The 27,164-nt window shown below is 37.4% G+C and overlaps 3 protein-coding genes and 1 pseudogene across 6 annotated transcripts in view; all 4 read right to left on the bottom strand.

Annotated features, from left to right (window-relative positions):
- LOC149043860 (somatostatin receptor type 1-like) overlaps positions 1-27,164 on the bottom strand; it is a 66,901-nt gene that overhangs the window by 23,609 nt on the left and 16,128 nt on the right. The window lies entirely within an intron of this gene.
- LOC149043863 (RYamide receptor-like) lies at positions 855-1,903 on the bottom strand (annotated as a pseudogene).
- LOC149043862 (uncharacterized) lies at positions 9,113-11,097 on the bottom strand. The gene is given in 2 exon segments (XM_089209052.1): positions 9,113-10,642; positions 10,645-11,097. Coding segments are annotated over 2 exon segments (1,851 nt in total). The 3' UTR covers positions 9,113-9,244.
- Positions 12,061-27,164, bottom strand: part of LOC149043859 (octopamine receptor beta-2R-like) — a 31,288-nt gene continuing 16,184 nt past the window's right edge. For 2 of the 4 annotated variants that reach the window (XM_089209093.1, XM_089209094.1), the window contains exon 3: positions 12,061-15,100. In XM_089209093.1, coding sequence (XP_089065219.1) covers positions 14,005-15,063 — 1,059 coding nt within the window. In that variant the 5' untranslated portion in view covers positions 15,064-15,100 and the 3' untranslated portion in view covers positions 12,061-14,004. Of the gene's footprint in view, positions 15,101-19,126; positions 19,163-20,620; positions 20,742-27,164 lie in introns of those variants that run through there. The other 2 variants (XM_089209095.1, XM_089209096.1) reach the window with 2 other exon arrangements.

Raw genomic sequence — 27,164 nt, 5'->3', positions numbered from 1 at the left:
CCTTAGCGTCTTTATTACTTTATCTCATAACAAAATTATTCATCAGAAAGAGAACGCTTTCTCAAAAACCATTACAGTGAAGCGACGCGTATGCAAACCTGTCTTTTTAAAAAACACTGCTAATTTCACTTTTCAAGCTAAACTAGTTGGCTAATAAGACACCAAAGTCACCAAAAAGACTAATGAAAACATTTGAAAAAGCCAGAAAGTTTGAAATAATCGTACTTGTAATGAATGTGTTTTATGGAATATCAAAAACTGGAAACTTCCAAGGACTGAAAGTGAACTTAACCTAATCCAAAAGTTTTGGTAGCAACAAGAAACTTTGTCTTATCAATGCTCCCGTATAAAGACATTCGTTTCCGCCAGAATCTAAAAGATGAGCTTCTTGCTCAAGCCATTTCAGAAACAAAATGCTATAATATTCATGCTTGTACAAGCTCACAGAAAAAACTGAGTTTCCTTTTTGCAACCTGTGATGTCCATATGCATGGGGAAAAAAGGAACTGTTACCTAAATTTTTTTTTACAATACTAATGAAGTATCCAGCAAAAATTGTAAATGAATTGAAAATGAACTGAAAATCTTTAATGCATTTACCAAATCTTTCTTAGTAATCTTAGTATTGATCTCACCTATGTAAATTATTGTACCTGCAATCTTTGGAACCGTAAGTGCAAAGGTAAATTTTCTTATGAACTCTCAAATTTGACAAACCGTCTCGCGCGTGTATTATACATGAAGGTCATGCATAAATTCAACCACACAACAGCTCTTAATGGCGATTCAGCAGTAACCCTTGACTCATAAATGAGGTACCAAGTCTGCGTTCTTCTTTCATTCCCTGCAAGCAGTTAAACACAACTTGTATGAAATGTCTCGTCACTAAAGGTCATGTTCCTATCGCGAATTATTCTTGGTTCTTGTCCTTCCTCTTCGAGAGTCCTCAACCTTCTGTTGTTGATGCTTGATCTGGATCTTAATCGGTTCGTGAGATTAAGAGACCCCGTTTGACCTTTTTGAGAAGAAGAACGGACGTTTTCCTTGTTTTGCAACAGATACTGAAAGGCGGACCACAAGTCGCGTTTGAAAAACGTGTAGAGAAGAGGGTTGGCCAATATCGAATGACCACAAAAGCTTCAATGACGCTATGCAAATCTTTTAATCCAATTTGGAATAATAGCATGACGATAAAATAAGGGAACCAACAGCAGGCAAATATGATCGCCATAACTGCGAAAACCAAGATACACTTCCTGTCACTTTCGCTTTTCTTCTGTTCCCGTGAGTTCTTATTCTGAATCAAAGGTGCTCGCTGCCTTTTAGTAATTGCACTGAACATGGCCATGTATGCATAAATCATAAATATGTACGGGAAAAGGGAAACTGCAACGAAGCAAACTGCAGTATAAATAACGTCCCAAAGCGTAGATACCTAAGCATCATACAGAACAAAAGGAATGATAGCAAAAGCAGTCGAAGTGATCCAAACGCCGAGCACAATTTTCAAAACCAAGTTCTTAGTCACCAAATTGTGTTTCAGTGGACTGACCGTTGCAATGTACTTGAGCCCAGTAATAAAGAGTATGTGATAAGCACCTGATGTAGCTAGTAATGTATGCGAGACGTGTACCCCAACACTTAATTGTGACGGGAAAATGCCAAAATTATAAACAATGAAGTATGGAATAGCGATAACGCCAGTACTGAAGTCACAAATTGCCAGGCTGAGAAGCACATAGTTAGAAGAGGTGCGAAGACGACTACATCGCTAAAACAAGACAAACGCGAGTCCATTAGCCAGAAATATTGCTATGGCAATTGGAAGAAGTTTGCTCAAGGTCTTGAGTCCATCGTCGGAGTGTTGTTTAGGAAACTTTGAGGTTGCATTGCTGTCATTCATGATTAATTATGATGAACAACGAGGGTTGACGAAAACACTGAAAGAGAGCAAAAGTATAAAATGAAACAATGTTAACGGACGGTAGATGATTTCGCATTATGTGAATAAATAGGGAATCAGATTGTCTGGAGTGCAAATAAATGCATATCATTACATTACTCAGATTGAGAAAAAACCGGTAGAAGTCCATGGAAATTTGGGTAGGCGAGATCAATGTGATCAATTCATGATTTAAATCAAAATAGCGATTACTGCGTTTACTGTGAAGCCCTTTTTCGAAGGCTGAATACAACAGTACTTTGGTTTTAAAATATTTTTAACTATTTCAGTCCTTTCTTTTATGATCAAATATGAAAAACAAACATGTATATGCGTATCAAAAAGACTGTATCATCAGGTATCATCTACATATTTGGTGCGGATCCATACTTCAAAGAGAATAACTTAAGAAGGCTTTTGAGTTTCAATTTTTGGCCAGACCGGAGTGACCTCTACAAAACTTCTTCGGTGTCAGTATCCAAGAACTCCTAAAGTGTTGCCTATGCAAGAGAATTGCAGGTGTTTCAAACCCCTCAATAAAATTATGTGATACACATATAAACTCTCACCTCTCCTGTCCTACCTATTTCAAGTTCCACACCGCGGAAGAAACAAGCTGAATGATTTATGGGCAAAAACAAGGAAAACTATTTTTGACTGTCTTCGTGTTTAGCGGATATGAGAAGAATATATACCATATTAATAGAACTGTAAAACTCTTTATTTAAACGAATACAGGACTATTTACCTAATTTGGCTATGAGGTGTTGTTATTTGTTTCTAAATTGATCAATTCCAAGAGATATGCATAATAAAATACATGAAATATACAATTTTCAATTATTTTCATTCTGTTGTTCGGTAAAATAAATGTTCGCAGAGCAGAAGCACAAGGCAGAGGTTTTCACCAAGATATACCACTTAAAACAATTAATTCAGGTCAATCAGAGATTAAAATCTGTCTAATGTGAGTGGAAACCGTAGCTAGTTTTGACCAAATACAGCTTCGCCACTTTATTTTATACTGATGGCAAGCTAAGCTGAATAACTATTATTGAATTATCGGTTTTGGATATTACATTTCTGGTTTTCTGATCAGTTCAGCCAATTCCGATTCATCGGTATCAGCCAATAGGCCGAACCAACTTAGATGGAAACTTATCCCCCATGCGTTGTTGTGTCGATGAAAGCGTTGAGTGAAAATTTAACATAATATACATATATATATTTGGCCAAGCCTAAAAGCGGAGCCTTTTTAATTTATTTTCCAGCCCCTCCCTAATAATAATAAAAAATGCAATAAAACTCTTCAGCACCAACTGCCGATGATTTTCTTCAAGGGGATTTAGGGACCAAGATTGATAGCGATCAAAACGCATGCGGTATTTTCGAGTTGTTTTTTTTTTTCTTTTTTTGCCAAACCTTCAGCTGACCTGAAGCTCCCTTACCACACTTGCTGGACTATCGGACTGATTAAGAAAAATTCCGCTTAGTCCCGCTTGATCTAAGCTAGGTCCAGCCAATGTATGGTCCAAATGACGAACATTTTGGCTTGGGAATCCCGGCGCATAATAAAAAGGAAAACGATCATCCATGCTAAACGTTGGCGGGTGAATATCAAAAATTCCCGCCGATTGAATAGTTTAACTGCAGGTCATATCTGGGTCAAATGACTAGCGTTGACAGTTCCGGAAGCGGTGTCTTCTGTTTTTATTATTTTTTCAAAATCTGCCCGCCCCACCCATACACTTCAGTGTCTTTGAAGTTTCTGCGGACTTTCCGAAATTTTAGAAATTTGTGAAACACCGGTCGCATAAGGAAACTCGCTGTGATAATAGACATTAATCCTTTTTTGACGGATTATTGATCAAAACTTCCCTAGTGCGACACGGGCCTTAGCTAACTGATCTGTTTTATAAGCGTCTCATCTTACATGCAAACATGGAGATTTGCTGTTTAGTTAAATCGTTCGGTGGTGGAACTTGTGGGTTTAGTTATCGAGAAGACCAAGTCGTTCCCTTGCGTGATTGTTAAAAAGACATTTCAAGTCACTTGCGGAGTTGCAAGTCTTCAGATCAAGAAAATGCCGTTGTCCGAGCGGATTTGGACCCCCCTAGATTTGGATTTACGGTCCAAATCCGCTAACGGCTATGGACCCCCCCGGTCCAAATCCGCTAGCGGCCTTAGGACCCATATTGAAAAGATGGGCTTCTGTAAAGAGTTTTTGGTCTATTTCTTCATTTGATTTTCTGAGTTCAGCAGTGCATGGTTATTTTGATTCCGTTCTTAATATTTGTAAAATTCTCTCAAATTTGGATTAGTTGCGTTCTTCATGAGGCAGTAGATAGTCCATCCCGTATAAACAATGTAAAGAAACGGACAACAGTTTCTTGGAGTACATTTATTTGGCCTCAACTAATGAAGGCTAATTCTCTAAGATTAAAATGTTAAAAAAACCTTAAAAGAAATAAAACTAAAAATGCTTTCGTCTAACGTGATGGCATTGTCGTAGGAGGGGCTGGAGCTGTTTTGGGGGTTGGAGGTAGAGTTCTATTTTCCAAAGTTTTAACTCTCTCCAACAGCTCTTCAATCACGGAGCAGGCTACCAAAGGACGGGAAAAACTTTTAAAAACGTCTAAGAGTTAATATACGAAATTTTCTTCCTCAACTTTACCCAAACAGCTTAAAAGTGCACAGAGAACATTACATGACCGCCCATAGATTCAATTTTTTATCTACTAGTGTTAATACTATCATTCACGAGTGAGCTTCTCTCACGGGGGACACGTAAAGATAGACTCGAATCTAAAAGGAAGACATATACTGTTCTGTTTGTTATAAAAATATAATTTTCATCAAAATCAAAGACAAATTTAAAGCACATATTTAGAGCAAAGAACGCATATAATGTATGCATGTAAACCACACCGGCTATGAAGCTACTTCAACCTCCGACATAAAAATGCGATTTATAGGTTCTTATCCCAAGAATGTTGCCTCTCATAGAAAAAGTTGAACTAAACCCTAGCATTGTTCGTCAATTAAAGAAAAAACCCTTCGTGGAAACAAGACAATTATTTAGATAAACTAGGTTTCCATGCAAGACGACATTTTTATCTTTACTTATGGACGTGAATACATAAAAGTACGCTCACTGAAAGTACGTTGGCGGTAGTTATCTTTTAGAAAAAGAAGATTTTTTTGTATCTCATCAATATCTACATGATTAAGTACTCTGTGATAGGTGTTTCATCACCATCACATTGAATATGATAGATCAAGATTTGTTAGTATTATAAACATTCTACAACTTTCTACAAGTTTTAAATGTTAAGTTGGCACTCTTCCAATGCTTTTACCCTGGCTTTCAGCTGTTTCATTTTCTTTCCTCCACCCACGACAGGTTTGCTTCCCTCTCTTAAAATGAACACAAGCAGCGAGGCAACAAAAGTAAATCTCATTTTGGACTGGACTTAAATCTGTGGAGTAGATACAGTAAGTCACAAGAACATTTTTATTCCCATGTCAGCCTCTCTCCTGACGTATTTTCTTTCACATCCTTTCTCGTTGAGGAAAAGAAGAGAAAAAAAAGCGACGAAAACATTTATGGGTACGTAATGACACATTTGGTATTTGCTCCTACAAAGTTCTCTCATCATCGACCAAAGTTCTGAATTGATAAGGTTCGCACCTCATATACTAAAATCATTTTATTTTTTGCTCGCTTAAGTTTCCTTCAGGAGCATTTTTCATTACAGTTCGAATATGAATTCGCAGAGTATAAACAAGGTAAAGGAGCGATGCTTACGGAAGCAGCGGAAACAATGTGAATTCGCATCTTCCCAGTAAAAATAAGATCGTCTCCAAGTAAACAAAAATTTATGATGACTTTTGCTTGAGCTTTCGTAAGATTGCAACCAATTACTAATTTAAAAAGAAACGAAATTGTTGCATCTCATTATTTTCTTGTTGTGAACTGCTGAACGTTTAACCATTTACACATCTGAATGCTCAAACAAAGTTATTTGATAAAACCTTCTCCGTAACATCTTACCATCTAAGAGATCTCCGTTCCTGAGAGGTGTGGTCAAAGTTCCTTAAACCTAATACGACTCTGATAGCAAAATTTTGAACCAACTGCAGTTTGTGTAGATTACGTTTGGATGTGTTCTCCCACACTGAAGCACAATGAAACAGAAAACAAAGCTAGTAATAAAAGTGTTTTTATACCTAAAAGGTGTTTAATTCTACTTATCTGTACTAACTACTTCATACAACTAGAGGCTGTTTTAGTGATATGTATCTCATAGGTAAGATATTGATCAGTGTATACCCCGAGATCCTCAGCAAACGAAACTGGTGAGATCGTTTTGCCTAACAGGGATGAGGAGGATATCCCTATCGTCTCTTTCTCCTATTTCTACTTTTACGATCTAATGGGGGTGGTGGGAAAACAACACCGCCTTTTTAGAAGTAGGGACACTCAGGTACTAGGTCCAGAAACATAATGTTTGTTAATCCCTTTTCATGGTCACAAAAGTTTTTAAGAAAAGCTACCAGAGATCGTCATCGCTGAGAATACCTTCGGTTCTCGAGATGTTTACTAGTAGTAGTTATAGATCTGAGCCCAGTTGTTCAAAGAGTGAATAACGCTATATAACGGATAAATTACTATCCAGTGGATAAATGTTAGAAAAACGTATTACGCTATCCACCAAGTAGCGATTTATCCGGTGGATAGCGTTCTCTAACCCTTGAACAACTGGGGCCTGTAGTACAAGCGGTGAAGCGTGTGCTGGTTTTTATCTTAGTCGAGCCTCAATTTTGTGTCTCTTCCTCCATACGGAATGTTGCTCTGTAACTTGTTACCTTATCAGAGCGGAGTTAGGAAACAAAGACATTGCAAGTTATTATTATCGCTAATATAATTATTATTGTTGAAATTTGGAATCAACAAACATTCTATGTCATTGCAAGCCTACTGACATTTTTACACAAGAAATTTTTTTTTCAGCTCAGGATTTCAATATTCAAAGAGCTCACACGCTCTATTTCTTAGAAAATGCCTCAAGCTTCTAGCCCTTAAAAACTCTCCCATCTATCAAATGTTAATCGATGCCATTTTTCCTATGTGAAATATCTGGGTAAAAGTGAGATACAAAGTTTCGTTTTTCTCGCGAAAAAATTCCACAAGACTATTAAACTTACTGTCTTATTGTCACCAGAGTTGGTTTCGTTTTCATCGTAGCTAGGTGAGTGAGACATCAGCAAAATATTTGAAGGCTAAATGGTTCCCGTGCAGGTTCTCATTGTTTGCGTCAAATCTTTTTGGGCGTACAGAGTTCAGTTGATGCAGGAAACGTCAATTCCTTTGAACACTTTTTTGAACTCTGGATTGCCATCGCTTGACTCTTTTTTCGGAACTAATTACAGAAAATGGTTTCAACCCGGGAGTAACATGTAATAGAGTAGTTTGATCGTCCGGGTGTGTGCATTCCTGAGAAGGACTGTTGTTGGTAGCGGTGACTAACGTTTCGACAACCTTAGCCAAAGTCATCATCAGAGTCAATTGAATAGTTGCTGTCAGTCGAACGTTCTAAGTCCGGTTCGTAAAAACCGATTGGTCAGTTTTCCGTCAATGTTATTGGCTATGAGACTCTACTGGTGTTGGTCGGTCGTGATTGGTCGGTCTCAATCCGTCGGTAAAGTCGGGTCGCTCACTGTTCGGTTCGTCTGTTAAGAAATTATTAATCTTCGTTCTTAGATCTTGCTCGTTCGATTTCTCTTGGGAATAAGGGTAGCTTCATTCTTGGAATACAAGTTACAATGTCAGCTTTGGTAGGATTTTGTTCGCTCAAGCCGATGTACCGTTTGTTTTGGCCAAAAACAAACAAACAAACAAAAAAAGAAAAAAATTGCAAAAAGGGGATAAGTTTCTAAAGAAACTGTGGTGCTGCGTCACTGGGGGAGCATATCAAGAAAATTTGGTTATTATCAACTGAATTTATCATGAAAATTAGCCACCGTGAAGAGTTTCAAAGCTGAGGTTTCGAGCGTGAGCCCTTCGTCATTAGCTCTGACTTAGAGCTAACGCTCGAAACGTCAGCTTTGAAACTCTTTACGGTGGCCAATGCACAATATCAACTCAGTTGAAACCCACAAGAATCAGGGGGAAATTGTAAATTGAGATTTTCAACTATTTTGAAACGTTCTTTTACCTAAATATTGGCAAGGAGCTTCCATACGGAAAATTTATGCCCCCTGCACCCTCTTTAGAATCCTGGCTGGCCCAGGAACGGGAAAATTTCAGTAGGAGTATATGAGGGGGGTCAATCCACTTTTTACTTTCTTGAAAGAATCCAACCTAGTATAGGTTTGTTCGAGAGCAACGACACGCGACCGTTTAATCAACTGGAGTTAACTTGCATGCATGCCCTTGAGCATTGCAAAACAATAAGTGGGGTAAGTTTCTCAAGAAAATGTGGTACTTTATTTGAGTCGATTCAAGATTTGAATTTAGATATAAAATCCGTTGGAATTAAATATAAATTAATTTTCTCTTTGTAAAAAGGCCTTCAGATCAAGTGAAAGATCCTCTGTAGTTTGAGAAAACACATTACTTGTCATCGGACTAACGCTGTTTCTGAATTAAAGTTTGAACTCCAATTTTTTTAGCGATATTTTTCACTGCCATTTTTTGGCCTGTAAGACTACCTTTACGCTCTAGGATAACATGAATATTCCAATGAACAAAAAAAAGAAGGATTAAAAACAGGGTCCATGTCTCGAAATTATGCAATAAACACGTTGTCGTGAATTAAGGCTTGAAAAGTGGTTGCTATTTCCCTGCTAGAAAGACATGTAAGGGATCGGTCATTATTTATCGCCTGGGGGGGGTCGGAGTATTTTTGTTGTCACATCGGAGCATTTACCTGATCCCCCCGTAGAGTATCTAGTTTTTTAGAGATCCCCCCTTATCGGTAGTGGAAAGTTTCATGATCCCCCCCCTTTTCTCCCAGCCACCGCCAAATATCTTTTTGAATATGCAAGTGATATTTTAATAGTGGTACTTACGTCTCATGGACCTTGAACCACAACGGTAAATATTTGCTCGTCAGATACGAACTGAATTGTCGAGGAAGTGCCAATCTCAGGCTGTTCATCCAAATCCACGAAAACATAGTCATCGTCGCTCTCTGCCTCTCCACTTTCGGATTCTTCATCCTCGGATTCCACGTCATCTTCATCACTCGACAGTTCTTCTGTTATCACAGTCTCTTTATTCTGTCGGTAATAGTGACATCAAATGGCCTTGACTTTGTCACGTTTCCGACCCACAGTCGTCAAACCATGCTTGTTGAGATACAGGTCTAGTTCTCTTACCCGCAACTTTTCAACTTTGCCACCCTCGATGAGGTTATCCCATTGAAAGTCCTTGTACGTTCGTTTGGCCTCTTGCCTTCTTCGCTCCTGAGCTGCTCTTGTTCTGATGTCCTTTCGGATCTCAATATCCTTCAAATGATTAACATATGCAATGACGTGCTTCTCTTCCACATTATATTTTGAGCAGAAGCTCTTCATGGTATCCTGATCGTTTCTGATACTGTCAGAATGTTCCTCGTACAGATCTTTAATACATTTTCTTGGAAGGTAATCATCTGGTGTCCTGCCCGTCGATTCCGTCTGATAGATATCCATGAAATGTCCAGGATTGTTTGAATCTGGTACAGGTTGCGGAATTCTTTCCGTTTCTGGACCGACCCATCTATTGTTAGAACACCAGGAACAGAGATTGGAACTTTCTTCTCTTGACTCTTTACAGGCATCACGACAGAATTCCATAAAAAGTTCTCCACGAATATAGTGGTCTTCCATAAACGATTCGATCTTTCGGAAGTATGCTACACCGGGCGCTTGCTCTTTGTTTCGTTCTGATGCACCCCGATAGTTGTCGAGGTAAACAGAATTGAAAAAGAATAATTCATCAGGGGACTCGCTTACTTTGCTCTTGATGTAATCTTTAAGGACAGGGGCATCATCAATTCTCTCGGCTACCTGACTACAGACATACCAGGCATTTTTCTCCATCCGTTTCTTTTCGTACTCTTCGTATGACTGGAGAGACAGTTGTTTGATTTCCTCTTCTGAAAGATCCTCAAATCTCCTATATTTTTCCCACTCTAGAGTTGCGCCATCCACAAGAGCATCAGAAATTGCCGAGTTTGTCCTTTCGGCTTCACCTTGCCCGCTGTCGCCCCTCGAACGATGACATCGCACTCTATAATCGGAATTGTGAACCCTTGCTAACTCGGCGTCTCGAAATCTAACTTCGTAGTTGGAAACTCCAACGCCCGGACCAGCATCTGTAAGGTCAGCCCATCGTGGCTTTACAGGTGGAAGGCAGAGATCTCCGAGAACTTCAAGACCATGTTTACATGAACTGGTTACCCTTAAAATCCTGTCCTTTCTCGCATCTTTTTCCATGGAATCGACTTCCTCTTTAAACAGATCATCAATGGCATCTAAAATGCGTTTCGTGACTGGTATTATCTGACTAGCAAACAGAGCCCTATTGTGCTCTGACATTTCTGTGTCTTCGCAAAACTGCAACAAATTGTCAATCCTTAATTTCAAGTGTTCTGCTCTCTCTTTTTCGTAAGTGAAGAATTTACAGTTACTTTAATTTCTGTTTCTCCGGATAATTTGTCTAGGTCATCTGACTCTGTCATATCATAATAAAGAAAGAGGTCATCGTGTAGTCGCGCGCAGCATTTACGAAATCCCAGTGAGTACTGTGGACTGCCAGGTGTCGGTTCGTTAACCTCAAAAGCTGATGGATCCTCATGTCGCAAACGAACCGTTTCGCTGGCCCATACAGTGCCTGACGATCCCACTATTGCTTTGGGCCGGACAAATACATAGTGGCGATCGTCCTCAGTTATCAGCTTCTCTTCAGTTTCATTCATTACACTTAACTTCGTGAAAACACGGTGAGAACCCGGGGTCACATATACCATTTTCTCAGGCCAGTCGTACTTTGGCAACCTCCTTGCTTTAGTGTGATCTGATAATGTTAAGATCCTAAGATTTCTGGCTTTGTCAAAACCTTCAGATGTACCTGGTCTAAGGTAAGCCTTATCATCGGTGCTTCTCATGAAACAAAACTTTCTCGCGCTGGAATTTCTGGCACCCCAGAATCGTCTTTTTTTGGTCTGATCCCCCCCATTACGCTTGTCAATTACGGCTGATCCCCCCTAAAGGTCTTCAAAAAACCATGTGATCCCCCCCTAAATACTCCGACCCCCCCCCCCCCCAGGCGATAAATAATGACCGGTCCCTAAGGATCGGAGCTTATCGTGTGCGGATCATCTGCATCCAAAACCATAAACATCTGAGATAATTTAACTTTGAAATGTGCAAATACGTGTTATCCTTTATGACGTTTAAAGAATGCTCTCGATTTTCGCCACAGGAATTAAAAAGTGATGAATTTCAAGTTGTAGACGATCGAATCAAGGACTTCTCACTTCGTGAGTAAGAAACATTTACTTGTGAGCCAAGTGAAACAACCGAGTGATAAGTGTCTCAATTGGGTTAACTATTTGCCGTGAAAAGGTCAAAAACCTTTTTAACCGTTATTCGTAACAAAAGGTAACCGTAATGTTTCCTTTCTGGAATGTGTAAGTTTGTCTGATTTGGAGTTAACCACGGCTAGTCGTAAACTGGCCAATTTTTTTTCGTGAGCCGTAAAAGCCATCACCCACTGAGATCCTCTGATATTTCTGGAGTAATTACTCTGTACGTCATCACAAACTATGGTTAAATTAGATTTAAATCAGACATTTGCAAACTCAGAAAGAAAAGTCTTGTTTTGCTAAAAACAATGGTCTAATTCGGTTATAACATGATATAGATGCGATATTGATCAAGTGCGAGGTTGACATGGCTGAATATTGGCTGTAATGGTTTTTTGCATTTTGCCAAAAATTGAAAAGGCCAAAAACTGAAACTCGGCGCGACACGCCTTTTTGGCTATGAACCATCTCATGTTCAACGCACACTCTTCGAATAACTGTCAAATATAATGCTCAACCTTATCCAATAATTGCGTGTTATCAGCATCATCAATTATATTAATTTTATTGATACTACCATTTTACCTATTATTATGATTAAGTCATTAGAAAGGAAAATAAAACAACAGAAAGTGCTTTTTAAACAGCTTTGCAGTTCTCTGTGTTAATCATTCCTACAATAAATTCGATATACTTTACAAAGGTCCAATTATCCAATACATATAAAGCATGCTACGTAAACTGGTTATAAGTAATTCATACAAATCTCATAGTAAATCTTTTAATCATAAGCTTTAAAAGTCCAGACAGCTCTGGTATCCCGACTAACTGTCCAGGTACTTTGCTTTCGTTTCAGTAAGATTATTCAAGAATAAATATATATTTTTAGACGTATTTGTGTGTAGTATCGCTGAGTAATTTCACGAGTTGTGCTTTTTTTTTGCTATTCCGCATGGCGAGTCAAAATACAAAAACGACTAAAATACTAAGTGATACTGCGCACCAAAACGTCTCATAAGATATTTATTATCCAACTGCTTTAATTTTTATGCAATTCTCATAAGGCGGGCAAAGCGAAACAAACAAAGGAGCGGTTTGTGACAGGTCTTGCCTAATGCTCGCGTCGGATTGGCCCATGAGACGTCAACTTGTCACATAGGGTTTCAAAACGATTTAAAGTTGAATTTTATTTTCGATCGTTTTTCTCAACTCGTGCACATTTGAAAGTACTGCAAGAAGAAAAGTGTTCGTTTATCGATGAAAAGTGATGAATAATTTACCACAAGTAACAAAGCTTTAAATCTACCAGGAGACAAACTCTCAAAGACATGTATGAGCTCTAAGCCTACAAAAAGAGAATTTCCAAAACTACATCTCATTTTTATCGTCCGACTCAATCACATGCCGACGACGCTTCGCAAGAATCACTACCGTTACTTGAGGAGCTGAGGGCTATGAACCAAGAACGATGGTACGGTTGTTAAATACGGCACCAAAGAAGGCAAGTCTACCAAACTTATCAAACAGTTTTTTTTTTTTAAACAGTACAAAATAACTAATTGTCCAAGTAACCGTATAATATCGCGGAATATTTATAATCTAATCGCGCGTTATATGTACTCTACTTTATGCAGTTAGAAAATAAAATTATTAGTTGCACACTACTCATCATAAAAAAAGGACCAAAAAAAAGGTGAATTAGAAAGACCATATTTTTCCGCTCCTTTTGTAAACAGTGGAAAAATTTACCACTCACCGCGTATTAGGTTTCTAAAGAAAAACCTGAGCTTTGGAAAAGAATTGTGCGCTCAAAAATGCCTAAAACTCGACGCCGCCATTTTAAAAAAATTGGCCGAAAAAGAAAAACCACAACGTCAGCTCACAAATAGACCCTGCTCTAGTTATCGTCAAAAACCATTCTTTGTATTGAGTTTCCATTTCCTAATAATTCAAACAAATCGCTAAGAGACGGGAAAATGCAGGGTGGGACTCATTTCCTCACAGTAAAGAGGCTAAGTTGTTAAACACGATTCAAAATGGCGCTGTCAATCGTCAAATTCTTTACCACCCATGAAAACAGTTCAAAACTCACCAGCATAAGAATACCTATTTTAAATCTAATTTCAAACGATTACTATAACTGATCACAAAACATGTAAAAGACTAAAATTAGCGAACCTATACCTATTAATAAAATGCTTTTGAGTTGTGGTGCAATACGTCAGTAAATTCTGTATCACTTAAAGAAAATAATAATATACCAAACAAAAAAAGTAATCTTAAAAGAATGCTCTATCACTGGTAAATAAACTGCACGTGCTTTTGAGGTGCTACGCCGGTCCTATTTTTGCAATGTGATTGGTTTAATGAGCTAAACTTAATCCAATACCCGCGGAGTGTTCAGTCCAACTTATCTATGTCTTTGTGCTGTTTTCTTAGGCAAAAAAAAAAACCTTTCTCAGTGGAGTGTCCATCACCTGCAAGCAGTTAAACACGGCTTGTAAGAAATGTCTCTTCCCCAAAGGTCACGTTCCTATTGGGAATCATTCTCGGTTCTTGTCCTTCTCCTTCGAGCGTCGTTAACCTTGTGCTGTTGACGCTTGATCTGGATCTTAGTCGGCTCGTGAGACTAAGAGACCCTGTTTGACTTTTTTGAGAAGTAGAACTGAACTTTTCCTTGTTTTGCAACAGATTCTGAAAGGCGGACCAGAAGTCGCGTTTGAAAAACGTGTACAGAAGAGGGTTGGCCAAGGATGTGATATATCGAATGACCATAACAGCTTCAATGACGCTAAGCAAATCTTTTAGTCCTATTTGGAATAAAAGCATGACCATAAAATAAGGGAACCAACAGCAGGCATATATGATCGCCATGGTTGCGAAAACCAAGATACACTTCCTGTCACTTTTTTTTTTCTTCTGCTCCCGCGAGTTTTTATTCTTAATCAACGATGGTCGTTGCCTTTTAGTAATTGCACTGAACATGGCTATGTATGCATAAATCATAAATATGTACGGGAAAAGGAACACTGCAACAAGGCAAACTGCAGTATGAATAACTTCCCAACGTGCAGATACCTCAGAATTATGCAAAACGACAGGAATAATAGCAAAAACAGTAGAAGTGATCCAAATGCCGAACACAATTTTCAAAACCAAGCTCTTGGTCACCAAGTGGTGTTTTAGTGGACTGACAGTTGCCATGTACTTGAGCCCAGTAATAAAGAGTATGTGATAAGCACCTGAAATAGCTAGTAATGTATGCGAGGCGTAAACCCCATCATACATTTGTGGTGGAAAAATGCCAAAACTATAAACAATGAAGTATGGAATAGCGATAGCGCCAGTACTGAAGTCACAAATTGCCAAACTGAGAAGCACGTAGTTAGAAGAAGTGCGAAGTCGACGACATCGGTAAAACAAGACAAACACGAGTCCATTAGCCAGAACTATTACTATGGCAACTGGAAGAAGTTTGCTCAAGGTCTTGAGTCCAAAGTCGGAGTGTTGTTGAGGAAACTTTGAGGTTGCATTGCTGTCATTCATGATTAATTACGATGAACAACATGGGATGACGAAAACACTGAAAGAGAACAAAAGTATAAAAATGAAACGATGCTAACGATAGGTATATGATTACGCATTATGCAAATATCGAGTGACTCAGATTATTTGGAATACAAAAACTGAGATTGAAAGAAAATTTCAGTAAATTTCGGTGGGAATTTAGTAAGTGAGATAAATAAAAGATTTCAAATTGATTTGGTAAATTGAAATATTGATATTGAGGTCAAAATGCTCATGCTTTTACGGTTTTCAGGAGGTAGAGAAACCTGCTATATTTGTCATGTTTGAAGGCTTCTGTAGAGAGGCCAGCGAAAGGTGATTGAATTCTTTTGCACGATAACACCCACAAGCCATAGTTTTCTTAGGTATATTTTTCATAAGACAGCAATCTATCGCACTCGTATACATATCTCTTTTTAAACTTCTTTGCTAGAAAAACGAAATGTAAACAAAATACGCAATTATTGATTGTCAGGGGTTTTTTAAGGGTTTGTTAATTGTTCTCACGATAAACATCAACTTGCCTGCTGAGATGTTATACATATTTAGCAACTATGATGATTAGCACTAATTACGAGCTTAGTTTCAGTTTTAAAATCAATACCGTTTTAAACAAATTTAGAAAAAGGTTTGACCTGTTTTACCATTTAACTTAAATGGCCGAGTCCAAACCTTGGAAAATTAAGGATTACTGTGTTTACATTAGCTAGAGCAAAATGAATGCATAAGAGCAAAGAAATTTGATATAAATATAAATGCTAGGAGGCTGAATTGCTAAGTTACGAATTATCTCCGTCAAATCTTTAATCGTTAAATATGAAAAACAAACATGTACATGCGTATTTAGAATGCGTTATTAATTATTGATTTCTCTTTGCCGTATTTCAAGTCATACTGTCAATCCTTAATTTATCCTTCTATGAAAACAAAGCACGAAATTGGCTTTTAAATACAAATTAAAACAAACTTCGATTCAAGGAAATATATTTCTCGATCTGTCGCGAGGCTACGAAAAACAAAAAGTTATGGGTGCTTATGGTGAATCGAACCTAAAACTATCGGCAAATTATGCGCACCGATGCTCTACCATTAAACATTCAAGAAACACATATGAATGGTAGGCCACACTAGCTTCATATGGCAGGTGTGCCAGCTACAAGCTGTTCGAAGCTTTGTGTGTTTATATAAAATATGAAAAAAAGGTAAATTTTGAGCTCAGTAAAAAAGGATACGTTTGGAATATTTGAAAATTGAAAGTTAACTTACGTTTTGCCGAGTTGTTGCCTGCTAAAGCACTTTTTGAGCTCTTTAAGTTAAGGCACAAGTGGAGCCCAAATACGTCTACACACATACAATAATATACCAGTAATGATAAAGGTTCCTGTTGAAAGTTTCAATAACGTAGAATCTATTTTATATCCCAATATACCGGGCAATATTTTAGAATGATAACGCGAAGATTGACTGGATATGTAGCGAGTCACTTTCATGGGATTGCTGCGTTTTTTGGTTCTCTCTCAGTGAGTCTTCATTATTCAGTCGTCAGTGGTTCGAATCTGTCGTAAACCACCGCTGTGCTCAAAGATTGTGAGTATTTTCCCACGAGAGTTTCATTTTGACCTTCATTGTTTTAAAACCTTATTTGGATGAAGTCTTAAATGTGATACCGTGTCGTTGCTCTGCGGGATCTTGTAATAATGAAACATTTTGTAACTACCTCCCCGTTTTATATCATAATAAAGTACGGATATAACTCGCGCTATCATCGGTGTAACGAGCGCGTTATCAGGTTACAAAACACGGAGCTGGGCTAAAGCTGTCACGTCATCTGCCTATTTGCACAATGTCTGACCATTTTCCGAGTAGTACTTTGCTTTCTTCCTGACGCTGTTGTCGCTCGCGCGTTCCCGAGATAAGTCTTTCCCCCTTAATTTACATTGTAGCACTACTGTCAATGCCATAGCCTTCATTCGATCGTTACCCAAAATAACCTTCAATGCGCCTCGAACAGCTACAGTGTAAGTTCCTCTTGTCTTCCTCATTATGGATTCCATAGTACCTTGGAATGTTTTTTTATTTTTTCAGCTGACTCCTTTATCTTCCATGGTAAGTAGATCGCATCACTTTGTCGCGCAATCACCGGTTTGAAAGTTCAAATTTACCTCCTTGAGATTGAAGGAGGCTAAAATCTATTTCGAATTCTTCCCATTTTTCACCTCTTGCAGAAATTCTCTGAGTGCCCATGAAATTCTAGGCCGCGATCACTCTGGATACGATCCGGCTTTCCATGGCTTCCCTGTAATTTGCTTAGTTCTCTGGCTAGGTGTCACCGACTCAAGACTTCTTTGACAAAGGTATAAGCCAGAGATAACGTCTAAACACACCGCCTCGATGCTTATAACGAAATCCATAAGTTGATGAAAAATGCTGCAAACAAAATGCCTCAATACAATAAAAACTTTAACTGGCTCCAAATATATCTTCAAATACAAAAAGAAGCACAAGAATTTGTCTTCTGTCGAGCAGGCCTGGAAGGTATTGAATTCGTTCTGTCGCAAGCACAGGTCAAATTAAAGACCTGGGTTCCCCAAAAGAAATCAAACCTTAAATCGAGGGTTTGTTAGATCGAAAACCTCGATTGAACGAATTTGCGGGAAAAATACCAAAATGTTCGTTACATCAAGGTATGGTTAATAACTGCCCCCACCCCCCTCCCCCAACACACACATAATTGTTCTTTTTTCTTCTTCTTGTTCTTCTTTTTCCTACTTTCGTCTTTTTTACTTAATTACCAGCTCATGTATCAACTTGATTCCTTTGACGGAAGCGCGAGCTAGAGATGACGAACAAACACATCTATGGTCGTTCGTTAAAAAAATAAAAATGTTAAATGATGATGAAAGATGTCATTTGAAAAGAGCATGGGTCATTACAAAAGATCCCAGTACCCCTCGCCTTTACAAAGTTCGTATGTGACAAGCTAAGCATCCTGCCTCTCCGCTATCATATTCCCGGGCCGACCACTCTGTGACCGTGTTGGCATTTGAAAAATGCGGTCAAAAATACAGAATCCGCTTGAAAAACTTCCGACGTATCTTGACTAATACATCTCAATTAAATCTCATTAGATGTTAATGAACTGAAGAGCAGTGGTCATCTGCCTCTGAGAACCTTTTTAACTGAATCATTCTCGACCACAGGCTATGTGAGAGGAAGAGAATACAGCCATCTTTTCAAGATGGAATTAAATTAAAACTACCCAAAATCCCACCTTAATGACGATGGTTCCTCATCGTTTAGAAACTGCTTCGTCTGCTTGATCTATTTAACCCTCGATCCTTCCATATTTCCCAAGAAATCGCTACTTAAATCTAGCAAACATTTTTCTGACTGTGATCAGTGCAAAACTGGCAACCTTTTCTTTAAATTAAATACATATGCATTTACCTACGATTATAACAATTATTCAAATTAGCTTCTTAATTGATCACTATGAAGAACAAATATTTTGAAAGGTCCTTTTGAAAGAAAGCGGCTCAGTTTGTCTCGCTCAGCTTTTTTCGCGTTCGTTTTGTTTTCGAGTTGCTCGCCTTTTTCTTGATTGTTTACTTTTTTCTTATTTTTTTCTGTTCCGAGCAGTAAAATAAATATTCGCAGAGCAAAAGGAAATGATATCTAATGATAGATCACCTTTAAATTTACTTGTTTAAATTCCAACTAAAGATATTACACATGCCTGCTAAAATTGAAAGAAGAATCACTATTATCGTCAAAACGAAGCCTTGTCGTTCTACTTCCTTCCAAGCGCAAACTTAGCCGAATGATAATCATAAGCTGTTTCTCATATTTTGTGCCTCTACGTCTCTTTGATAATGACGAGAAAATATTTAACATACTGAGTTTTCTGTGCCGTGTTTGAAATCAAACTGTGCACATGGAGTTTTTAAAAGCTTCTTTACTAACATAACAAGTTATGGCTTTTAAATGTGAACACATCCTGGTGTGAATTCTTTCAAATTTGAATTTGTTTTTTTTTTCTTACCTTTCAGGTGCCAAACTGTGGCCTTCTTAAGTGTGTCTTTAGCTACTGATATGTTTTTTGGAAAATTTTAATGGAAATTAGTTATTCCCATTTTTCCAACGGAAAAGACAAAGATCTTCTATGTAAGGGATGGTTGGAGAAATAAGATCCAATTGTAAACCCGGACGATGATAGAACAGTCAAGCGATGCCGTAAATTGATAACGCGCAACGTGAATTATTAGCAGCTGGCTCGCTCACTGTTATTGGCTCATTTTATATCGCTGTCTTTTCCATGTCGATCCTCATTGGTAATATCCCTCAGATCGGCATTGTGTTTTTTTTATTGTACGCACTCTGTCTAAGAGAATTATCCACCATTTTTATCACGACACATTTGGCTCGGATCCATTTCTTCAACTTTAAAAGGCTTCCCAGTTCCAACTTCTGGCCAGAAAGAGTGACCCCTACAAAGCTTATCGGTGTCAGTATTCAATAAGTCTTAAAGAGAAAAGAACATATAAATAATGTTTTTAGTGTCTCTAATGGCACCACCGGCTACATGACTACCGCTTGAGGTGCGTAAAATATCTAATCGCGTGTTGCCTGCGCAAAAGGCTTTAAAGGGGTTCATATATACACCTGTCCTTTCCAGGTCAGATTTCTCTCCGCGGATAACTAAAACTGAATTTTTCCCCATGAAGAAACAGACTAAAGGAACAAAAACAAAACAAAAACAAACGTGAAATTTTCTTTTGACTGCCTTCGTCTTCAGTGGATATTTGTCGGATAATATCTGTTTCCTACTCCTATTCCTAATGGGGACTCAGAATTGACAAGACGAAAAAACATCTTTCTTAATATCTACGTTGTTATCAAGACTGCGTAAACCTAAAATTTTTACTACACTGTTGATGATTTCAGTTTTTACACTAGCTTATTTATAGACCAATTAAGAATCAAATATGCTCATTCGTATTTAATAAAATGATTCGGCTCAATTTTCGACCCTTTAATTTGTAATCTTTTTGTTTTGTCTTACTTTTTGCTCGATAAACGAAGGCTGAGTTGCTCATAACGTTAAGTAACTTATATAAATTAATTCAAATCATTCAGAGGGTTAAAACCTATCTAATAGAAATGGAAATTGTCCCTAATTCTGACCAAATAAAGCTTTGCCGCTGTATTTAATTTTAAGAGCAAACTGAGCTAGATAATAAATTATAACTAAATTTCACTGACATCGACGTCGTATTGTCTTATAAAGGTAAAAACACAAGAGAATTCACAGCCGGTTATCTTCATTTCGAAAATTTGACAATAACTTGCAAATTCTGCATCGACATTTCTACCCTCTGACTCAACCCTGAGTTTCAAAATCTCATCTATAAATTACGTTCGGGCTGCCATAACGCTGGGTTTCTTCGTTCCTTTCCATACAACAACGCTTCCGAACTGATAAAAGCAATACGGCTACTTATGATCAGTTGTAAATGAATTTGGAGAGTCTCCTTACCTATTAGATAACGAAGTGTAAATTTATGTGGTACTTCTTACACTGTTTATGTCCGGGGATAAGTGCAGTTGAAAGCATGAATGAACACGTCTATTCACATACCACAGTCGATGATATTTTCTACAGAAGGGAACGTTTAGAGAAATGAAGAACGATTTTCATTAGAACGATAACGCAATTATTGATGAAGCAGGTTGGCTAGCTGCTATTGTTGCGGTTTAGTTCGCTATCAATGTGTCATTATTATTCAGTTGTCAAAAGCTTTCAGCAGTTATGACCACCTATTGGGCTTTTTCATTGTACACTTTTTCAGTTTTCGTTTAACTTTCACCATTGATATTACAGATGAAGTCCTATATCGATAATACTGAAAAAAAATTACAACTTTCTTCAAAAACGCTGGACGGAGTAGCCACGCAGGCCCAGTCTCTGCGTCAAAAAAACTAACATATGCATAGAAGAGTAAGAAGAAAGGGTGAGATTGACAAGGCTTCTCAAAAACTTCATTGATTCTATTATGGTGCAACAAAAAAAGGCTCGAATCCAAAACTCCAAAATAGAAGGCTTACGAGGCTCTGATTGTTTCATTAATGAATTACCGAATTTACACTTTTTAGAGTTCATATAACACCGAGTTAGACCGTCGACGATAACTCCGCCTTATGGTTTTCTAAATAGGTTATTGTTCCACATCGAGACAAAAGTGCATCGATGCAGACATCATCATAGTAGGCTCAAATAATTTAACTTGTGTACGATTTTAAGTCCCAAACTTTACCTGGGGATAATGACTACTCACAGAATTTCTCAGTGTTGATATCCAGGAAATTTCAAAATAAGAAAAATATGCAATTAATGTGGGATCACCTGGCCGTTACTTACGCACTGCCTTCTGTGCAAGTATTTTTCACAGGTTTCATTCTCTCCAAACTCCCCATCTGCAATTTTGCTTTACACCACAAGCTTTCGTGCATCGTTTTAAACAACTTGAAGCGGTCCCATTTTTGGCGCATGTTTTGTCACCGGGGGAAATGCGAGAAATTGATAAATTGATAAAATAAATTGATCTAAAAACGCCTCCATATAAACAGAAGAAGAAGAACTTTTATTTTAAAAGAATTCCATGATATTAATCTTTAAGGTCGTCCTATTCGTTTTTATGGCCAAGATATGAATACGCTTTAGCAACACCCTAGGAAATGAAATGCTTAATGCAAATCCAACCTTTGAGGAAGATATTCAATAGATTTTAACGCCTTTGAGTGATCTCAGTTTCTGCTATATTAAGCATCTCGACAAGATATCCATCACTGCGAAGATCACTTTCATATTCAAGATATCCATGAATGGAACAACATTTTTTTCCACTAAGTTTGCTTCATCTTATCTCGTTCTTCTGTCTCTACGTAAAGTTCCCGTTTATGTAAAAAACGGGAAGTTTCCTCTTTATTCAACAAATTCAGGAGATATGCAGATTTCACGGTAAGATATCTCCCTTCATCACAACCTGATTTTATATTTTTAGATAACATTTTTAGAGCTAATTCGCAAAAATAGGCCACAAAACTTACGGCTTAGCACAATTCAGAATAATGTGTTTCGACTCAACACTGCCATTGATTTTCAAATTTATTACACCAGACGCCAGTTGCTTTCAAAGGTAGACGTCAAATTTGTCCCGATCATTCACCACTTTTCAAAAAAATATGTCTCATGATCCTACCGATAACACATATTTTTTGCCCTCTTGCATATTTTAACGAAATTAAGGTTGAAAAATAAGATCAAATCACAAACTGTTGACGCTTATTTTGTAAATATTGATGAAACACCGGAATTTCGCCTGTTTCGAAAACAATGTATGGAGGTATAGAGAGAAAAACAATTTTTCGATGCGATCTCGTTAAAATTGAAACCTTTAAGTAACTTTCTACCGCCTCAGTTTACATTCGGGTGATTTCAGAATTCGTTCTTCCTAAAATGGGTTTCAAATTGTCTAACCTAAGTTTAGATATGTACACAACAACACGAATATTTTAATCACACTTCTGTTGACAAATTCTTTTTCCTGTGGTCATGAAATTCATTTCAACGTTTGGGTTTTTTACATCCGTTATGACTACTCATATCTTGATTTTCTACCTTCAAGGCCTTGGACATTTTCTCACCCACACTTTTCAAGTATTCCCTCTATTCAATAGCGGATCTTTTTCCCTTGAAATGTCACGTTTCTTGAGCTTTTTCAACGATATGACTGTTCAGAAAAAAGCTTTTTACTCTTAGTGGTCTTTTTCACCGTCATTTCAGTGTCTTGTCATCATTTGTTCTGCTGATTTTCGACCACCGGAGATCCTATTTGTTTACCAAATTAAGGGAATCAATCGAATGTTGTCCAAAACCCATAACGCCTCAGTGTCCTCGCTAATCAAAACTTGTATATCATATCGCTCGATTGATTTGCCTTCTCTGTTCATTTGCCACAAAAGCAGAAAAAGTCTTTTAAAAAGTTGGTCATCATCTCCACTTGATGAGACCAAATGGCGCGGCATGGCGTGGTCAGAGATAAGGTATCAAAGTGTACAGTTCTAAAGTAGTTACTGAAAATTTTCCACCAGCCATCAACATTCAAACAAATTTCAAATCAGACAAGCGCACAGCACGATCGAGGTTGATTTGAAATTACGGGTAGAATATCGAATAAAATGTTTAAATTTCTCAGACATGTTTTGAGCAAGATTTGATGTTAAACAGATCGAATTTTTATTTAAGCAACGTTCAAAGAGGATCTATGAGATTAACCACTAAACTAAAAACGGGCCTAAATTCAACATCAGCTGCCGAAAAAAGCGGCCAGTAGTAGCGATAGTCAGCGTTTTCAAGGTCTTTCAGAACTCATCAATTAAGCTGCCCCTCACAGGAGGCTCTCCATCTTGAAATATCTTTAAAATTGCAAACAAGTTTTCAAATATCAATAATCTTTTTACAGTCATTTCTCCTAGTTTTCGCAGTAACTGATAGTTTGAAAATATGCCTCACCTCATTGATTACCTGTTTCTGACCACACCACCCAAAACCGACTGACGGTAAAACGCGTTCGGCTGCATCTTCCACTGCTTTAGTTCATATTCATCCAAGCCACCTTTTTAACTAATAAATTTTTTCGAATGAAAACATTGATAATTAAGAAAAGTGTTAAAAACAGAAAATCTTGGCGAGATGAATATCCAATACTTTTACCGACGTGGTTTCGGTGTGTACAAGCTGCTTTGAAATAAATTAGCTTCATGTTTTTCTTCCCCAAGATTCGCTACTATCGAGATTACGAGATAATATGGTTTTGTAGTTGTTGGGTTGTAACAGTTGAAATTGTCAAATCATGATTACAATTGAGAACGGAAAAAATCTTTGAACAAACAGAAAGAAAATTTGGAGATAAGCACATCTAGTGATATCAATATCTAAAAATAGAATTCATTACCTTGCCTTAAGAACTGATCAAGACCTTTCTGCCTGCGGGAAGTTTGTGTTACAGTCAGTTATTTTTCATAAAGTTTGAGTTGGAAATTCGACTTGATGAGGCTCCATAGTGTTTTTTACCACGCGACATCTGGGTGCGAACATACCGCGAGCTTTACAAGTGTCAACATGTAATACAAACATGGTGGCTCCATACGATCGCATGATTGTTATCTGAAAAGCTGTGTTAAAGCAGTTTAGCACAACACAGTTTTAATGTCATGGAATCAAGGGTTTCCAGCAACTGCACCCGTAATATTCATAGGCCTTCTACGGTTGAAAAAGAGGTCAACCGAAACGAAAACACTGTGGAAAAGATTGCCAAAAGGCGACAGCTTCGAAAGTTTACGCATGCTCAGATACAGATCTTAGCGAACTTCTATTCCATTATGTAATGTTTTTCGACAAAGAAAATAAGGATCTTTAGAGCAAGATTTATTGCGTTTCCTCTGGTGGAATATCTTAAGATTTGTTTGATTGTTGAACATATTTCTGTCCTTCCTTCTGCCTGTTTTCAAAAAATTCATAGGACCAAATTTGAGATAGAGGAGAAAACACAAAATTGTAAATAGCGGGGAAACTGCCTCTGCAACCCAATTTTTTTTGGCTTTTAAATGATCGGCAGGACAAATTGCACAAATTGGGAACATTTTGAGAGATCTTACCCAAGCAAATTGAAGAAAATCAAAAGCAAAGCCAAATTGACACTAGCAAGCACGAAAATCATTTTGATAATATTTACTACAGCAAACGAAAGTTCGAACCCCTCTAATAGCCTTTTGATGGCTTTTAGTGACCTTGAATTGAAAAAAAAAAACACCTAAAAAGCTACGAGAGAAACATTACGCTGATGCGCGCGTCAACATTGAGCAAAAACTCTCATCTTCATGAGAATTCATCGAACATTACATGTACCAATTCCGTTGAATCGATTTTAGGTGCAGAACCATTTGGAGCAAGTTGAATTTAAAGCTTTTCGTCGTAACCATTGGCTAAATTACTTTCCTCATTTTTGTGACAATGTTTTTCACCAAAACACGAACGGAGCTCTTGATAGAAATGAAATCTCGGAACTTTCTCATAATTGCTTTGAAATAATGTCAATTTTGAAGCTTCAAGAGAAAAGCTGTAGAATCAACTTACCTTGCTACTTACCATGTAGTAAAGAACTTAGATGCACAGTAAAAAAAAAATAGCTTCGACTTCCTCAATTTCAAGGAAATATCAATATTCGATCTGAGTAAGAAGAATGGTAAGATGACTTATCATTCAGACGACCATCGTACAAAAGATACTTAAATTACTAACCGACTAAAAATTCAACAGAAAATTACTTAGCCATTTGAGAGGGAAGACGAGGAAATGCAACGAGTGTCATCACTTGAATATAAAATATAACGTCTGTTAATCCTAGAGGTAAGTTATCCTGTTGTGGAAAGCAAGATAACTTTTTTTGCAACGTTTTTTTTTTCTCGTCACGTGGTTTGTGTTTGAAAGATCAGAAGGGAACGGGAACAGTTTTAATTTGTTTAAACTGCTCGGAAAATAAATGGTGGAAAGGTCTGAATGTAGCAGATGGTTAAATGTAAAGTACATTGTCTCATTTGATCATAAGGAACAGTTTGTCAGAATTGATAACTTCCTTGTTATTAAAAAATTCATAAATGTTTGTGTTTTTACCGTTCAGAGTGATATACGTGATTGATGTTATCAAGACTCTTAAACAACAATTTTGAACAATGTCTCTTTGACCGTGCTATACATGGGGGACATAAAGTGAGAAAGGATTTTTTTGTTCACCTGCGTCGACTGAAATCCATGAAATCAGTCAAATTTAGAGGCAAAACTAATTATTAAATTGTCTTAGGTCGACAGACATTAAGTCAATACCATTTTCCTTCAATCATGGTGGCAATTTCCTGTGGGAGTACATTTCTTTACCTCGGTTTATAATGGGAGTTTGTCAGAATCGATTTATATTGGTCGGAATACGAAAACTATATATGACTACTAATCAGATCGGCATGCCTAGCTATAACTATAAAAAGCTTAGAAATTTGAATAACGCAGGTTTCTAATAAATATCCCCCAAATTACGTTCTCGGGGTCTTTATTTACTTTATCTCAATTCAAAATTAGTGATCAGAAAGAGGAAGCTGTCTCAAAAACCATTACAGCAAAGCGACAATTATGCAAACCTGTCTTTTAAAAAACCAGTGCTTATTTCACTTCTTCAAACTAAACTTATTGGCTAAGAGAACACCAAAGTCACCAAAAACACTGGAGCAAACAGTTGAAAAAGACTGAAAGTTTGAAATAATCGCACATGTGTTCTATTAAACATCAAAAATTGCAAACCTCAAAAAATTTTTATTTTACTTAATACAAACATTTTAGTAGCAACAAAGAAGCTCCCGGAGAAAGACATTAGTCTCGTTTTCCCACCATGATAAGAAAGTTCCTCTTGTATATGTCAATATTTTTTTGCTGTTGGCCGAAAAAAGTGTCCGCCAGAATGCAAAAGATGAGCTTCTTGCTCAAGCCATGCTTGAACAAGCTCACATAAAAAAAAAACTCTTATTTTGCATCATACGATGTCCATATACATGGGAGAAAAAAAGGAACTGTAACCCAAATCGTTAATTTTCAGAACTATTGTAGCATACAGCAAAAATTGAAAATGAACTCAAATCTTTAATGTATTTACCAAATCTGTCTCAATAATTTTGGCGTTGATCTCACCTACGTAAATTATTTGTACATGCCAACTTTGGAACCACAAGTGAAAAGGGAAATTCACTTTTGAATTCAAATTTCCAATTTACCTTTAGTATCAAAGTGTCGACCAACATGTCTTAAACTGTCTTCTTGATTTCATCTTAGAATTGGAAAAATTACTAACCTATAATTCAAACCGTGGGCATCTTCCATCCTGGACTAGATTGTTGTTATACCCCAAAAAATATGGCTTACAGCTTCTGTTGCATTTTCTAGACTCCCGTTAATCAAATATGTTTGCTAGAACTGT

The sequence above is a fragment of the Pocillopora damicornis genome, chromosome 6 (assembly GCF_964200805.1).
Source record: "Pocillopora damicornis chromosome 6, jaPocDami1.2, whole genome shotgun sequence".
NCBI classification, from domain to species: Eukaryota; Metazoa; Cnidaria; class Anthozoa; order Scleractinia; family Pocilloporidae; genus Pocillopora; species Pocillopora damicornis.
This window is presented reverse-complemented; position numbering and strand designations above follow the sequence as displayed.